Genomic DNA, 17,715 nt, shown 5'->3' with positions numbered 1-17,715 from the left:
TAGCCCAATAGAACACACCATTAGAGTTATAAAACATTCCGGTCAGTGCATAGGGAAATGTTGAACAGAGTAGCCGTGAGTCCACATGCAACCTATGCTTAACAGCTTAAAAGAGGTATGTCTCACATATTCCACCTACATAAACTGTAAATTAGCTAGCTGCACAGATAATTGTACTCTGTCCCTCCAACGCATGTTACTGTGTATGATACTCTCAGAGAGCATGCTGGTCATGTCTCAATGGATGGATGAGTCTACTGAGAGTTAAGGTAGGGGCCGGACTCAGTGCCACAGCCACACTGACCCCTCACCTGTAAACAACACAGGGTTGGAGTATCTCTCCAGAAATTCAGCCATTCACTTTCGAAGGCTGCTTATGGCATAGGCGTATAGGGCCTGGGAGCGCTTACCTGTGCATCCAGAAGTCAGTCTATTACCCCACCAAGACCAGTAGATCCCCTCATGCTCAGAGATGACAGTCATCACAGACAAAAATGCATACATACATACCTGCATACATGCATACATATGAAATAAAAACAGCACAACTTTTGTTTTACAGATTCAAATAGATTTATATCAAGGCATAATCGTGACATAGGTTGTTTAAAAGGCACTCTGTGGTCGTTAGTACCAGGTTATTAGAGTTAAAAGAAACCATGTGCAACAAGCTAAATAATGTTTCCAATGTAGGCTGGACATTCTGTTATTTCCCAGTAGCTTAAAAAAAATTACATACAAAATGGATTCAGAGCTGTACATCAACATAAAGACCTCAGTCTATCTAAACTGTTAATCAGAAGATATTAAAGGTTCGGTTAAGTTGTGATGCTAATACTCTCTCGTGGCTCATCAGGTCACAGATCCACGGTTTTAGAGTGGAAATGTCATCCCTCAGTGTAGATACAGGACAGTTGGCTGGGACAGCGCTCCATGCCACCGATGTGTAGGTAGCTGCCATCTGATACCTGCAGTCCAGGGTCTATAAGGAAGTCCTGAGACTCACCTTGGATGTCATATACTGGCAACACACACAAGAAGCACAGATAGTATTTGGTTTATCATTTTGTCTAAGCAACCTGATCATCTTCAGCAGTTCCAAAATTCCATGCCGTATCTGTGTTACTGCTCACGGATAGCCTTAGCATGCAACACATCGTTTTGGTCTTGGAGCTTATGTTGAATAGTTGAAACAGCTATTGTCTCATCTATTTCTGACAAAGTAAATAAACATTATTGTGTACCTGAGCTGTGTTTCGTCCTGGATTCCAAAATGAGTTTTTCATAAGACCAATCTTTTTTTTCCCTCTCTCAATGGAAATGTGTGATCGAGCAAAACAAGAGTCTATTACAGTCTGTCATCTGCCTATTCCTCGCTACCTCTCAGACCCATTCCGCCTTTCCATCTGTTCTGTTTTAAATTACCCTAATACCTGTGCTAGCCAAAAGCTGGCACCTCATAAGTGTACCACCAAATACACACAGTGCAATTGCATTTACGTCTGTGATGACATTATGCCTGCTATATTTAGTTTAGCAGATTTTTTTTTATCTTGAGACAGTATTTTTCGATATGAAAAGTGCATGAAAAAAATCTAATGGTCAGGTGACAAGATAACATTTAGGCTTGGACACAAAATAGCATATTAGTTTCCTTCTGTGTCAGTCTAAAAACATATTTGGAGGCAAATGGAGAACATCTATCACTCCTAATTTCACAAATTAGTCAACACACATATCTGATAAATCACAAAGTTCCTGGCGACTGCATTTGTTTCTGATGAGACATCTACCGTAAAGAAGGCATTGGCTTACCTGTGATCCCTGACAGGGCTCTGTGCACCAAGTCCAGATCGGATTGGGAGGTGGTGGGGGCAGGCAGGACATCCTCAAATGCTGGGGTCTGCATGATGGAACAGGCCGTGGCCGGCCCTGTGATCTGAGGTGAGTCATCATATGATGGCGCACACGCCATATGGATATGGCTGGAGAAACCTGGGTATTGGGAAGATAAAAATGCACTCATCATCGGGACGTGTGAATATTTCTGAGGCACTGCATAGATTATTCAGTCTTCTGGGAAAAGAGCTAGACCCTGGTGGGGTGTTCTCTGACTGTCCTTTAATAAACACCTGCTGCTCCGGCGACTGGGAAACGGCATGATTCATTCATCACACAGCAGGGGGCTTTTCTCAGATGGCCTGCCTTAGGGTGGATCATGACTAAGACCTGCAGCATGACTTCAAGTGTTCAAAATTGACGAATCCAAGCATTTGAAAGAATAGTGTTTTTATCAACGAAAGCAAGCTTAGGAGGAGCAGCGGCACGTTTGGCCCCTCCGTATTGTCTTTGCACCCGTTTGTTTCTGTCAATAAAAAAGTGTGGTAAACAGGAGTCACCTTGCAGGTGAGCATGGAGGTGAGTGTCAGGAGGAGCCAGGTGAGACTGAGTTCGACTGGTCCTCTGGAGGGCACCTGTGCCACAGGGTGGATGGGGAGCGGACAGGTGATGAGGTGAAGGGGCCGCAAATCTGTTCAGATGATCAAAGGCCACATAAATGTCTTTAGTTTACATACATTTAGTTTACTTTTATTACTTTTTTATTTCACTCGTTCGCTCCATGTAATACATGTAGCTACTGGTGCAGTAGTGTGATCATCTCATTAAATATGCCTTTTGCATTCTTGATCCACAGCTAATTGCCCATTGAAGATAACAATTTGCATTCAAGTTTGTTTATGTTTTTATATAGGGCAACTAAATAACTAAAAACAACAATGATGGTAGTTCAAATCCTTTAAACTATCTTTTAATAGATCATTTTAGGAAACAACAAATTGTATAATAAGCCACAAGGCCCACTGATTTACAGGTCATTCCTATGCGATCATGCCAGGCTGCACTAATGCAGTTGTTTTGATATTTAAGAGGGAAACCAAGTCACATCTGCTGAAATGGGACCTTAAAGCAAAACCAGATGGTATAAAGACAAGCGATTTAAAACATAATGGTACGTTGAATTAAATGTATTTGCATGATTTTCTGACATTTTCTGAGTCTGTGTTCACAATTATTCTGATAGCGCAACTCAAGATTTGTATTTATACATCTAAAATGAGGATCTTTTTAGGTTAATCCATGTTATTGATATTTTGTATGTATTTTGTATTTACTTATATTCTGTTATTGTAAGTAAAGAAACCACTGTGGTGATTCAACTGCTCTGTAGAATGGTGGGATCTGCATGGGGTGAGAATTGTGGTGGTCCAAAATCCATGGGGTCCTCTTTTAGAGTACAAAAAAAAACCTAGATAAAAATGGCTATGGGGCTTCACAATTGATTTCACATCTACAGAAGTAATTACACCAATCCTCTTTCTTCAGACATGAAAAAACAGATCACCCCCCATGATTCACTTATTGAATTCCTCAGTCACTACGCTTGGTGTCTATAGCATCTGTTAATGCAGACTCCTTAGGCCCAATGAGGCAGCGCAAGGCCTGTTTTCTCCAGCCAATTGTGTCCTTGGGACCCTGTTGTGAATGCTTCGCCTACTGCTGGTACTCAAACAATTACCACCAGCAAGTGGTTCACAGCATCTGGCTCCGTCAGTACAGAAATGGCCCTCTCCCTTTTTCACTGCCTTTGAAGCGCACCGATGAACGAATGTGTTTATACGGGCAGACGCTGAAACGGTGTTGTAGTGTTGCATCCAAAAAACTGTACAAAACCACAGCTCCTTTGCCCCTTCCCTCAATGTTTTTTTTTTTTTTGTCACAGCTGATTCTTAAAGGCTCACAAAAGCCCATTGGGCTCCTTTTCAAAGGCGAGAAAAATGGTGCTTTATTTTAAATCAGATTATTCCAACTATGAGCTTTACTGCCATAAAGCCATGACAACCAATGTTTTTAAGCGCCTAATTGTTTCAGATCAGAGCACAAGGGAAAGGAGAGTAGGAGGTTTGAAATCAGTCATAGCAACACATTGTGCTGCTGTGAACCCCTAGGGAATTTAAAGTAGATGCGCATGAACAGATGTAATTGTGTGCATACGTTTCAATTGTCCTTCAAGATGTGTCAGATACCAATCAACCACCTTGTTTTTTTTTCCCCCTCTGCGACTTGAGTAGTGTGGCTTGTAACGGGTTCTTTTAAAGTTGTGCATCATTTCATTCCCGGATTCCCAGAAAATGGGGACATTTTCGTTTCAAATTGTGGTTACACTTTAGATCACAATGAACTCTCAGGAATCAAACTTTTTTTACATGCAGTTTTTTTATACAGCCCTGCACTCAAGCTACTTTAAATCTCTCTCACTGGCAGAGGTGAACGAGTGCGGCAACAGTGGTGGCTATTAGGGCAATCAGGAAGTGCTGTTATTATCCTGCAGCAGCCAAGACCAGGAAATGAAATAACTAATGGCTGGTGTTCAAATGTCTTATACTTGTTCGACCTCAGGAAAATTCTGTGATTTTACAAGTAGCTGCATATCAGTCATAGCACTCAGAGCACTATACTACTCAGAAGTATGTTTTCTGTTGGGTAATTAATAATCGATTCATCCGATCAACAGCAGAAAAGCCATTTTCTGCACAAGCACTGTTTGTAGTTCACAGAAAAAAATCAAGCAACACTGCTTGTTACTTTGTATGTTGCATGTGGAAGACTGCATCGTCAATATGTGTTGAGTTTAATATGTATATCGTTCATTAATGAATACACGAAAAAGTAATAAGCTACGCTTACAGTTATTAAGCCAGTAAACCAGTATAGCCCAATTAATGCAAACTCAGCAGCCAGTTGCCATGTGCAAACTCTGGTGGTGTGGGCCGGGCACAGTACCTGCAGGAGTCGTGAAGAGGGGACAGGACAGGCAGGCGTGGGCTGTTCTGGGCTGGGCCAGATAGTGGAGCAGATGCGTTGCTGCAGGACTGGTTGGGTGAGAACACACCTATGGCACCGCAGCAGTCAAACGCTTGGTATTAGAGAAAAACACTCAAGCTGTGGTCTCGCCACACCCGTTCAGACTCTGTTCCACTTAGACAATAAACACTCCCTCCTGTTTTTATGGTGAACCTTAGCTACATGACACCTGAAAAATGTTTCATTCATAAATATGTACACTATTTAGAGTAAAGCATAAAATAAGTTCTATTTATAGTCATGGCAATGGATTGTGGGCTGTCATTACACCCTTCTGAATAGCATAGAAAAGCTATGACTGACACAACAGTTGTTTACCAGAGTACAAGTCCTTTGGTGGGTCAGGGGATTGGCACAGCCTGCCGTCAATCATATCCATGGGGGAGAGGCAAGCTTGTAGAGGCTGGATTGTCAAGCATCCTGACAGTGCATCCTGTCCCAAATCTGTGCTTTGTCTTAACTATGTGATAAACAACATAAAAAGAAAGAAAACACAATGAATTGTAAGAATACAGAGTAACAAATACGCTATACAATTATATAAAAACGTATAACAGGGTAAGAGGAACCGTATCCTACTAACCACCAGACATGTACAAGTAAAGTTAGTAAAGTAAGTAAAATGCATCTCTGAATCATTTGGAGGTAAAGTTGATAGACTCAATTTAGGGATTTGTTCATTTCATTTCATTTAGTCATTTAGCAGACGCTTTTATCCAAAGCGACTTACAAGTAATTTTTGCATTTATACATCAGGAGCAGTTAGGGGTTTATTGTCTTGCTCAAGGACACTTACAACTCCTCTACCTCCTGTACCACTGTCGCCCCCTGTCTCAAGATTTGTTGATCTTTAGACAGTGGTTGTACGTCTTTTGAGACAGTAACTGTTCTGGGAGACCTGCTTTATCTCAGAGGTAGCATTTGGCTGTTATAAATGATGGAAGAACAATTTGAATAGTGAAGCATTAATGGTTCCATCCAAATTGTTTCCTTAGGCCACATTAATGAATATCTTATGTACAAATCAAGGTTGTTTGCCAATACATAGCCTTAAGCCTGTTTAAGCCCACCACCACCACGACATTAACAAGAGTCTTGTGCAACAGAAATCACACATCTTGAGCTTGTCAAGTGACTCTCAGTGGCTTGGCAAGAACATTCCAGAATTTTTCGACAGAGCCTGATGCACTTTGTGTCACAGAATGTGTGCATTAGAATCACATTTCTTCTCATTTTTCTTTTCTTCTTTTTTAGAAACAGTTTACCTTTACTTGCTGTAACTATGGTGACGTGACCTTTTTGTGTTCATGTGTTAATGAGCATCGCACCTACACACGACAGTTAACAAGTTCCAGGTTTGCATCTGTGCAAACTCCTGCGCTATGCAGAACGCGTGTCATTTATATCGCGTGTCTGTGTAAACCGGCACACGCCTTCAGAGAAAATTACAGAATATAACATGAACATCATGAAATTAGTTTTTATTTGACAGTTTGACAGTGAATGACAGTTATTCTGGCATATGGTAAATAAAGATGTCTTGTTTAATTATATCCTATATGCTACAAATGCAACAGCCCGAATATAGAAACCTTCTCATGGAATATGTATTTAAACTAAATAGATAGGAGGTGCTCTGTACTGACTCTATGTATAGTTTAATTCCACATTCCATTTACATATCTTAATTTTGTCATAGTCCGGACATAGGGACACAAAGACTGTTTACGCACTGTCAAACAGTCTCTGATGGTGAATGTCATCAATTGTCTGAGTTTGCCACAGACCTTTTTCCTAGCCTGCTGTTCCTTGGTGGAGTGTGACTTCACATGCTTGCGTAGAGAGCTTGGGTCTGTATAGCGCTTCAGGCAACCCTGCACCTGGCATGCATACGGCTTCTGTCACACAAACAACCAGAAGACCAGCATGACAATTACATTTCATCAATTAGCGGATACCTGTTGTTGGCACAGCCATGTTCTGCTAGCAGAGAAACACAAGATGTAAATCATAAGAATGTGAATGAATGTCTGTCTTGCTGATGAAGTGTATAGGCCATGAAGTCCTACCACCTTTCTCTAGGCACGTGTGGGTACAAATGAATGCTGGAGGGGGGCACTCACGGTGTCGAGGTGGGTGCGCTGGTGTTTGGCGCGGTCGCTGGAGTTACTGAAGGCCTTGTAGCAACCGGAGTGTTGGCACACGTAGGGCTTCTCACCTGTGTGGCTGCGCAGATGAATCTTCAGGTTCTCCAGACGGGAGAAGGCCTTCTGACAGCCCTCAAACTGGACCACACACACACACACACACACACACACACACACAAAACAGCAGCTGATGATGACCAGAAAGCATAATTTCAAGCAGTTTTGTAGTACAGATTTGTATATTAATTATACTTTCCCTTACCACTGTTATTCCAATATTCCATTGTAACGTAACAGGCACATCTGTTAGGTTACATACACATATATCCTACTGTCTGCAAAAAGAACAATGTGGTCTAAATGTACTCCAGATGCACACGACACACACACAGGCGAACACTTCTATGGATTCAAACGAGACTGAGAGGTCATTAAATACAGTAACTATATCAACGACAGTAGGACAGTCAATGACACAGGCTGGACCTGCCATAGGTGAGAGAAGCCAGCAGGGGACAGTGTTTACTTTACAAGGCGAACACAAAGGCACACTACACATCAGCACACCTGCATGTCAAGGTGCTAATTCAATCTACACTGGCATGTAAGATTTAAGACGTTTCTATTTTTATAGAGTGGAAAACATAACATAATCAAATCAAATGTATCATATCAGAACATATGTTACACACATAACAGATTCACAGGGTCATGTAAATAATCTAGTAGTTTTCATAAAGGTCATATAAATATTGACCAACCATGGCTGTGAGCATGACTGTGTGAGGTCACAAACAAACATAGTCATTTCCCCGCTGTTGTCTCCAAAGTCTGAACTTTAATTCTAAGTCTGTTGAAGAAAGTGGTTCTATTTTACGTATTAACTTCTTACTTCAATGACATCAGCCCTAAAGTATGTGAGTCATTAAATGGCGTCTGCCCACGCTTAAGCCCTTTGTCCTCTCTACACCATCAGCATTCCACTGAAGAATAACTCCGCTATGGAGACATTCAAGCCTTAGGCAGTGCTCAGAGCAGCGTAAACCCATGACCTCTTTTTTTAAGAGGAAGAAAACTACCACGGAAATGATGATTAGCATATAATTGTTTGATCACAATTATAAAGAATAACGTAATTTGCGGTTATGTGAAAATTGCACAGGGCAGTGAAGAACACATCTAGGTCAGCTGTGGGGTTTTTTCTCCTCTTTGTTTGGTCCTTTTGAACGGAAGCTTTAAACAGGTTTGTGTGTGAGGGTGGCCCATTGAAGACATCTCTGTAGCACCAACCAGGGTCAGTCAGGTCATCTGTACCACAGTGGAAGCTAAATGCTGGGACTGATGCTAACCTACTTATTTTTTCAAGATTTAATGCTGGAGATGAACTATTGTGACAGCCATTGATTCATCCTCATGTACTATTTGCATTTACATTCACACACGGGTGTATTTATTTATTCAGTCAGTTGCTCCATCAAAAATACAACATAGCAACAATTCATGGAGCTCCCTTTCGCACTGGGCCCTTATTCAGTGCCATTGCCATTCATTTGCGCTTTCTATTTATTCTCTTCACCTGCTGCCTACTCAGAGAGCCCAAAGTAAACAGTTGTTTATTAAAAGGGGGTAGCAAAACTTCAGAGGGAAGTCACAAAATCAGTGCTGCCTTTTCAAACTGCTTTCTTTTCAAACTGCTTTCAAGACAGCTGCTCTAAACACCTCTTTGACTTAAAAAGCAATACTTTGAAATTGACCTCAGCCTCTGAATGTGTATTTCATCTTACTAAATCCCTCCAGTAGCAGTGTTCAGAGTCTCTTGGTCCAGTCTGTTTTACGCTACTCAGAGCTCAATTTGTTTCCAATCATCCCTTCCACGTGAGCCCTTAGGCCCCTGACAGCAGCCATTGAGGTCTAAAATTATTACCCCTGGTCTCTTTTGATCACCATTCGATCATTAGTGTTGTAAATCATCCCCCAAACAATCAGAGGTGTCCTCTAAGAGTCAGGAGAACACATGCCTGGAGAAAAGGGAACAGGAGCAATAAGGCTTTTGCCTTGGGGCACAAGAGAAGGAGGCAGGACAACACACACACACACACACACACACACACACACACGGCTTCAGACAGCAACGGTGTGCCAGTGGCACAGAAGAGGCCAGGGGACACGCAGCGATGGCTGTCCAGAGGAAAGCTTTTCAGATGAGACGTTATTAAATAAAGCCTGCACCCCCCCCGCCTCCCCTCCTGCTGGTCGCTGCTCAGACAAGCGTGACTGAATAGGCGGAGACGTGGGTTCCAGCGCGCGGCTCCATGCCATCACGCCACCAGGAACTGACAGGCCAGGCAAACGGCCACATCCCCGACGGGCGGTGGTGAGGGTGGCAGGGCCGTGCCAGCAGTCTCAAGCCTGGCAGCACTTCTCTAAACACACCTCTTCTACCCTCAACTGCACCAGTCCACAAACACTACTCTCAACCCCCCACACACCCCCAAAAATACAAAACTGTCTAACTTTTCCAAATACATCCCTCTCAATCTCCCATGAGCCCCAGCTCTAACAATGTTTATCTCTTAAAAAAACACACCACACACAGTCATCAACAAATGCATGGGCAGTCTTGTAAACCACCCAAACTCTGCCCTCCCCTCCCGTTATTCCATATTATGCTGTTACTCCACTCAAAACCAAGCATTTCTGTCCATCTCCTCTACTTTCTGTTATATGGTTTTATCTCCATGCATGACTTTGACACTTGGCTAGTAAAATGTTATATTTATCTTTGATATGTATGTGAGGCTTATATTACTCACCGTTGCCATGGAATGGTCTCTGTTGTGATGGGAAGAATACAACTGTGATATTAGGCAAATGAATCATGTTTTTTTTCTTTCTTTTTAAAGTTGACTAAATGTATCATCCAATTAAACAAACCAACCAAACTATCTTTATCTGCAGAAAGAGGACCCTTTCATGAAAACAATTGTTTAAAAAGGGAAAAAAAATCCCGCTCAGTTCAATAAAGCCCGCTAAAATCCTGGAAGACAGGATATACACAACCCAGCATTTTAACAGTGCTGGCAAGGATAGAATTTCAAGCTTTTCATAGAGGAGTGAACTAACTGAATTAGTTCAGTCTAAACGATCTCTGTGAGTTTAGTCAGTGAGGCAGATTCACACAACCACACCACCCCTCGTCAAATCAGGCACATCAGAGTTGAGATTAACATTGCCCTCATTATATAGAAGCTGCAGCTAGAGGAGCCTGAGCCAGCTTCCCTGTGGGAGCGCACAGAGTGGGGCCCAGCCAATGAGAGAGACAGGAGACGGATCTCCATCAGGGTTTGGAGAGTAAGAGGATAAGAGCATTTTACACTGACCATGTGACCTAGACAACAACATGCAGTCCAGAACGAACCATTTATGTGGGTTTCATCTTCCACAGAGGAACCCTTGAAGGTTCTAAACAGCAGCATGCAATGAAGGGTTCTTCACGGATGCCTTTTGATGATAATTTCTTAAGGAGCGCCGAACCAGTTTTGACCATGAACAATTTTTTCTGCCAACAGAGGGTGCCCAATGCTGCAAACATTCCTTATAAAACATGGTCTTTTTAAGCATCGAAAAGGCATTTGTGTAAAAGTTTGACAGCGTATCCCTGTAGACTAGGAACCCTTAGAGTTCAACACCCGATGAGCCATAACATCAAAAAAGAAAAAAAAGTGCCACTTGGGTCCCAATCCAATGGGTCATAAAGAGAAGGTTCCCCTATGACAAGCACTTTGGTGGTTCTGTAGAACTGAAAACTTCTATAAATTGATACCCTAAATAGTCCCAAAAAGATTTCACAAAAAAATCTTCTGAAAGTCTTTAATGGTTCTAACCAAGACTAAGGAACTCTTCTTTGATAAAAGGGTATATTTGAGAGTAGAAAGAGCACAATAACCGTATTCAATCCTAAGTGCCTTTTCTACTTTCTGAAACCAGTATTAAACAATGGAAGTAAGTGGTTGGAAGTCTCCACAGTCACTGGGGTAGAGATGTCAGTCCACCATAATTAATGGTACATTCAGCCAGTGTAGAAAAGCCAGCCTCTTTCCTGTCATTTTGTTCGACTCAAGGGGCTATTTATCCAAGACCAAGTGCCAGAAAGCAGACTAGATTTTCTGTTCTATTTCTTTACACGGAATACCCAACAATGTTACTAAAAAAGCATGAAATCACAGCCCATTGAAATTCAACATGATTTGACCACACAAGTTCTGTATTGTAAAACAAACGTATCTCAGTCTACTGCTGTGAGTTACAATATGATCAAGGAGGGAGAAGGAATTAGTAGATCGAGTATATTTTCAGTGGTTTTATGGAACTTGCAGGGTATTACAGACCTGATTAATTTACAATTCTAATTCAAATAACCGGTTCTTTTTAATATTACCTGTCTGGTTGATATCATATGATATTTAACTAGATTGCCTTTGTGCTACATCATGGTGTGTTAAAGTCAACAGGAGACCTAAATGCTTATTTAACCTTGCTTTTTGCAAACAGGAAAGAGAGAGTAGTTTGCCCTGTGAACATGGAATGAGCAAGGTTAGACATGTCATGACATGTTCAGTGCAACTCAAAGACAATGGAGTGTGTAATGGGATCTGTTTAATTATGATTGAACGGCGTGTGTGTATGTTTGCCATTCTTCTCTGTGTGCTGCTGTCAGTCACACCCTATGACTGTAAAAATGACTGTAACAGTCTTGGTCAGAGAACCTTACCTCATTGGACAGAAAACCTTACACTGAGCATTTCCGTTAAGGAAGCCTTTTTTTGGTCTTTTTCTTGAGGATTCTGTGTTTTGTCTTTAGCCTTTTGGTCTAGAGTTACATGTGGCCTGAAAGTATCCTGCGTCTCTGGTTACCATGGACACCAGTTCTGGTTTTGAGTAATAAGTGAGTGTTTGGAGCAAAAGGTCGCCCCGCGGGTATGCGCACCATTAATGATTGACATGGCGGGTGAGACAAGAGGAGGGATGCAAAATCACCCACACCTCATTCATCTGAACCAGGTGTTTTGCCCAGTTGGACCTCGGCTAAGTGGAGGGCAAAAGGGCACACCTGCTGCCCGTCTGGTTCAAATGTCTGGACTGGCTGTGGGTGAAATTACATCACTGCAGTGGCTAATGGCTTTCCAGTGGCTTTAAAAAGTTGTCTTGTTCTTTACGCAGGCTCTAACCTACTCAAGAACACTTAAAGTGAACTCCAGCTGTGGTTTCACTCCATTCCCTCCACCACTGCTTTGGTTTTGTGTTGAGACGTATCGCATCATGTCCAAAGCTCTAACTCTTGGACTAACCAAGGCTTGGCTGCTGAGAGCGCACTCAACAGGGAGAGAGCCTCACAGCAGGAAGTGAGCCGTTCGCCTGCCAGCTCTTCTGTGCAGGCTGTGCTGATTTCATAACTACATAACCGCGTGAAAAAAAGTCCAATGTCAATTACCCCCAGACTGCTGCCTAATTAGGCTAGTCGATGGCCAGAGTTAAGAGGAGCCCAACCCCTCAAGGCTGAATTCATATCCCTTACTTGACCCTGGATAAAAGCAGGCAGAGAGATTAATACGTTTCCTACTTGTGTCCTTAGCATTATCAGTGTCATTCAATTCGCCCCTCTCGGTGGCCTTACAAGCTTGATGGCGCTCAAAGGCAAGGGCTCTTGCAGTTAATAAAACTGAATGCCCCGGTCTAATTCACACAGCTTGACAAACTCTGATCTTTCATTCTGCCTAATGAATCATTAGATGGTAGAAGGACTTGTTCATCCTTTCAACATAGATTATAATACAGACACTGCCACAACTAACTGCCATATCCATATCCGCCATATACTAACTGTCATGCAGTCAAGTATGAACTTCAAGTTCATAGAAGTGAACTTTACTGTTATGATATGATAGATAGATAGATACGGTTGTTATCGTGTACTTACACACTGCTTTTGTACTAGGCAAAACATTGAAGACTGACCAATTGCTATCAGGTATCATGACTCAATATTTAACAGGGGAGATATGCTGGTCATCACTGTAACAGACCTACCACATCACTGGAACTTGACAAGGGGCAAAACCGTGAAAAAGGATGTTTTCTGAAAAATGTAAAAACACTGTCTGACATATTTTTCATGACATATACCGTGCACTTGTTGGGCTTCTCCCCGGAGTGAACCCTCATGTGGATGAGCAGCTTGTAGCGAGCGTTGAAAGGCTTCCGTCTGCGCGGGCATCCTGCCCAGTAGCAGGTGAAATCCTCTCCCTTGCGCTGGTCCACGTGAAGCTTCTCGATGTGTTTCACCATATCCTCCCGCTGGCTATAGATGGCGCTACAGTCCACCCAGCGGCAGCAGTAGCCCCCGCTGAAATCTTCCAGTTCCCCATCTTCATCTTCCAGTATGGGGCATGAAGCCTTGGGAAGGCTGCTGGGGCTAATGCTACCCTCGCCAGGAAGACCCAAGGGGACCTCGGGTTCGTGAGAATGCCCCAGGACGGGTATGTGCTTGTAGGAGTGGTAGGGTGGAGGAGGGCCTCGCGGAGGAGTGGGAGCAGTGATAATAGTAGACAGCTCTAGTTGTAGCTGTAAAGACCGATGCACACAGTCATCTGCGCTGCCCTGCCCATCCACGCCCCTCGCCATGGAGAGACGTGTGATGGGCAGCTGCTGTTGACCCACCGCCATGTTGGCCAGTTGGCCTTCCAGGGAGCCCGTCTGCTCTAGCCTCTGCATCCGTGCACACTCAGGATTAGGGTGGCTGTCTGTGGTTACAGTCACCGCTAGCGCGGGGCCGACTTTGGGACTGGGGATACAGCGGCCCTTCACCCCTAGGAAGTGCCCATACACCTCGGGCTGCTGGGGCGACAGCGCCGGGTGGGAGGCCGGCGAGATCCGCGAGCCGTTGATGTACGCCACCAGAGAGGTGGGCGAAGTGCGGATGATGGAGTTTAGGTCGAGGCCGATGCTGTCCGAGAGCGGCGACATAGACAGCGCCCTCTTCTTGGAGCGGGCAGACAGCCCCGAGCCTGGGCCATCGCCCCCGCCAAACAGATACGCGGGCAAAGAAGCCGAGTTGGAGATGCTGGTCGCCCCGGACATGGCAGTGCCGGGCGGGAGGCTGAGTGCCTCTGTGCCCTCCTCGCCGATCGGATTATAGCACTGCTGGGAACACAGAGGGGGGAGCACTCTGTATCCGTATGGCCAGTCCTGCCGGCTGCTCCGAATGGACTGAGTGTCAGGAATGCTGAGGGTGGTGGAAGCAAGAGATTCCCTTGACAGTAAAGACCTATCAGGGCAGAGATAGTAAACGGTAGAGGTTATGGGGTGACTATGGTATGTTTTAAGCTTCTCCAACCTTTTTCATTATGCTCCCATGCATTATACAATTGGTAGAGCTGTTGTCAACCTCTTCTGTCAAAATCCTAATTTGTATATCTATATACTAATAATGTTATTAAGATTTAACTTTACTGTGATTCAAATCATTCATTTCCTTTTTCAATGTTTTGAACTGTTAATAAAACATTCTATGTTCTCTAGTGCCTGTGTTATTCTGATCAAAGAGAGCTAAAATTCTCAAAAACAATGACAATGTGAACCACTCCATGACATACTTTTGTTTTTACCACACATGCCACACTGACCTTTAATGCAATACAAATGTTCAAGGCTAACAAACACAAAATAAGAAACCACCAATGTTTTTCTTCCATCTCCTACCAAGATAGTTTTACCTTCTACTTCACGATCCTAAACCAAACATTAAACTGTGTTGTAATCTCTTCTGTTCTATCTCTAGGTGACATTTACCTGGTATCCGTGAAGGGCACAACCAGGCCAACAGAATGGGAGAAAACTGAGGGGCCAGTGCAGTTGTCAGGCTGATGTGTAGGGAGCCCCAGGCTCTGAACGACCATAGTATTATTGGTCACCTGCAGGTTTATATTAGTGGGCTGTTTGTTGTTGTTCCCCTGTGGCAAATAACCTAGGACAGAGAGGAGGAAGTACATTTTGTGCAGTACAAGTTGAAGTAGAGCTGAAATACATGAAAAGTGTTTTCCCGGCACTGCAGAGCAGCAATTTACCAGCAGATATTTCTTGCATTGCTACTCAAATGGTTTCTATGTTTCTTACACTGAATACAAAACTTTTTCATGGTCAGGCAACACCAACTATTCACCCCGTCAAAAATAATGCCGAATATATCATAGCTTTCAGTCTGTCTTCATGCATAATGTGTATTCCCTGACCTGACCTGTGCTTTTTATAGTGTGATAACTTCCTTTCTCTGCAAACAGACCAGAGATTGAGGGAGTATTGGTCCAACTTTGAGAACTTCACAGTACTGTGAAATCAAAATAACTGTATCAAAATGGCGGAGTAGTTACTGGGCTTAATGATTAAGGATATAGAACAAGTTAGAAAAATACCCTCCTTGCCATTTTTTCAACACCAGGTTAATGACTAACCTTCCTCCTTCAGTTGCTCCATTTCTCTAAACCATCTTTAAGACTCATTTCTAATTTCTCAGGAAAATACAAACAATTAAGCTCAGATCAGCTGCCTGGCACGGGGTTGGCCATTGCATTGCAAATTAGAAAAGAAGGAAATAATGATTTGTGTGTTTGTGTTTGTGTGTGTGTGTGTGTGTGTGTGTGTGTGTGTGTGTGTGTGTGTGTGTTTGTTTGTGTTTATGTGTGTGAGAGAGAGATAGATAGAGATAGAGAGAGAGAGAGAGAGAGAGAGAGAATATACAAAGCGTGGCTATTAAATAATGAGACACATTCTTTAATTAAATTGTAACGAAGAAAACTCTGTATCCTTGTATAACTCATATATATACTCATAATAACAGTCTTGTTTTCTAATAGCCACACCTCACATTTGTTTGTAGGAGAGATCTGCATGTCTGTATTAGAGATCTGCATGTGTGACTGTGTGAGTATATATATATACTTATAACACATAACATATGTGCATTTTCAGCTGAATGCACTAGCAGATAATGGTATCTGTCTGTAAACATTTCATTAAGATTTATATATACATATATAAACATATGTGTGTATGTTATGTGTGCAGTAGGTCTTAATGCAATGTTTACAGACAGATGCCATTATCTGCTAGTGCATTCAACTGAAAATGCAGTAGAATTAAAGAAGGTTGTGAATATCAAATGTGTTTGTATATGGGTATTTTCCTTTATAAAGCAAGAAATGGCTTAGAGACACTTTCTGTTCTGTTCCTTACTAATGAGTTTTTTCTTTTCACTCTTCTATCTCAATGGCTAATTTAGGTGCCGCCTTTCTGCTTGGTTGACTGTAAAAAAAAAATAAAAAAAAATGAGAGAGTTGAGGGAGAAGACATAGTGTGGGCTGTTAGACATCATTGAGGGGAAGTGAAGTATGAAGCCTTCTATGTAAATCAGCTGCTCTCTGATTTTGGCAGAAGAAGCCATGCAAGGCTCTAAAACCTCCCTGAGTCTCCACTCGTTTACGGCTGCACTTGTGATCTTTAAATTAATCAGCAAATTGGAGCTCATGCAAAACCTACATGGGTCAATTGGCTCTTTTAACAAGGTTGATTTTGTGTACAAATTGATATGGTTGGGAAGGGGTCAGAGAGAGGTCACTTTAGTGAAATGACTCGTGGTGTTGATCTGTGTGGGTCTGTGTATCTCAGAAGTGGCCAAGCAAGATGAGTGGGTAATGATTAACAGGACTTTCAGAACGGTCTTCACTTCACAGACACCATCATGTTTCCTGTTCCGGTCTACTGAGCTGAGAAATATGGTAATGCTGGCAGACAACAGTCTCTTTCCCTATTACCAATGCCTTTGTCTCTGATGGAGTCTCACCTCGAATGTCATAACAATTCCATCAGTCCTTATAGCCAGAGCTTTATTAGTTTGTGCAGCTAAAGGGACCAACAAATTGCTCTTTAAAGCATATTTTGACGACAGACATAGAAAAGCTAATCTGTTGGAAAATGCACAAGCAAAACAAAGTGTGCTTGCGGTTGATGTGTACATGGATTTAGTGGATACTGTTGATGCGCTGCTTGTTGCAATTCCATCATTATATTAAGTACAAGCATATTGACATGGATGACTAAGCATGAAAAGTTTTATGACTGCTTCTCAGAGAAAAATAAAAAATGCCCCAATCTCTCACCTTTACTTCCACTCTCTCCACAATGGGCTCTGGCTCCCTGTTTTGAGCTGGAGGTCGCAGGTGGGAAAGACAGGGATGATGCCTGTTGCCACGACGATTGCGGAAGGCTGAAGATGTCATGACTTTTCCCGTGAGTGAGCACCTGCCTGCGAAGACTGAGACTGGGGAACAGGACCGGACCTCCCAGTGTTTGAGACTGGACTCCCCCGACTGTGCAAGAGGGGAGGCGGAGAGCGCTTGAACATGAGTGGCGACTCTGCACCCGGCTGGGGGTCACCTGTTGACCAGTGAGTGCACCCAAGGAGTGGGGAACATTGTTGGGGGACACCATAAGGTTGCATGCTTTCCCGTTCATGTCTTTCACAACTGGGCTGCTTAGAGTGACGTCCCTTTCTGGAGCTGACCAGACAGATGAGAAGAATGAATGTCTTTCA

General features: G+C 42.9%; 1 protein-coding gene across 1 annotated transcript; it reads right to left on the bottom strand.

The window, feature by feature from the left end:
• Nucleotides 1-560: 560 nt before the first annotated feature.
• glis3 (GLIS family zinc finger 3) lies at nucleotides 561-15,194 on the bottom strand. The gene is made up of 9 exons (XM_031558371.1): nucleotides 14,919-15,194; nucleotides 13,254-14,394; nucleotides 7,047-7,208; nucleotides 6,711-6,821; nucleotides 5,242-5,383; nucleotides 4,843-4,951; nucleotides 2,400-2,530; nucleotides 1,816-1,995; nucleotides 561-1,021 (listed from the first exon to the last, which is right to left on the bottom strand). The coding sequence occupies exons 1-9, from the start codon at nucleotides 15,116-15,118 to the stop codon at nucleotides 888-890; spliced, it is 2,310 nt and encodes a 769-aa protein (XP_031414231.1). The 5' UTR covers nucleotides 15,119-15,194; the 3' UTR covers nucleotides 561-887.
• Nucleotides 15,195-17,715: the final 2,521 nt, after the last annotated feature.

This window comes from Clupea harengus, chromosome 21 (assembly GCF_900700415.2).
Source record: "Clupea harengus chromosome 21, Ch_v2.0.2, whole genome shotgun sequence".
Taxonomy (NCBI): Eukaryota; Metazoa; Chordata; class Actinopteri; order Clupeiformes; family Clupeidae; genus Clupea; species Clupea harengus.
Note: the sequence above shows the minus strand (reverse complement) of the source record. Positions and strands in the feature narration are given on the sequence as shown.

Bases quoted from the DNA above. Each gene is read 5' to 3' on its own strand.
- glis3 (XM_031558371.1), bottom strand. From the start codon at position 15,118: ATGTACTTCCTCCTCTCTGTCCTAGGTTATTTGCCACAGGGGAACAAC. The intron at 2,531-4,842 runs GTACTGTGCCCG...TCATCTGAACAG, and splicing joins CCTCTTCACGACTCCTGCAG to ATTTGCGGCCCCTTCACCTC. The intron at 1,996-2,399 runs GTGACTCCTGTT...CCCAATACCCAG, and splicing joins CCTCCATGCTCACCTGCAAG to GTTTCTCCAGCCATATCCAT.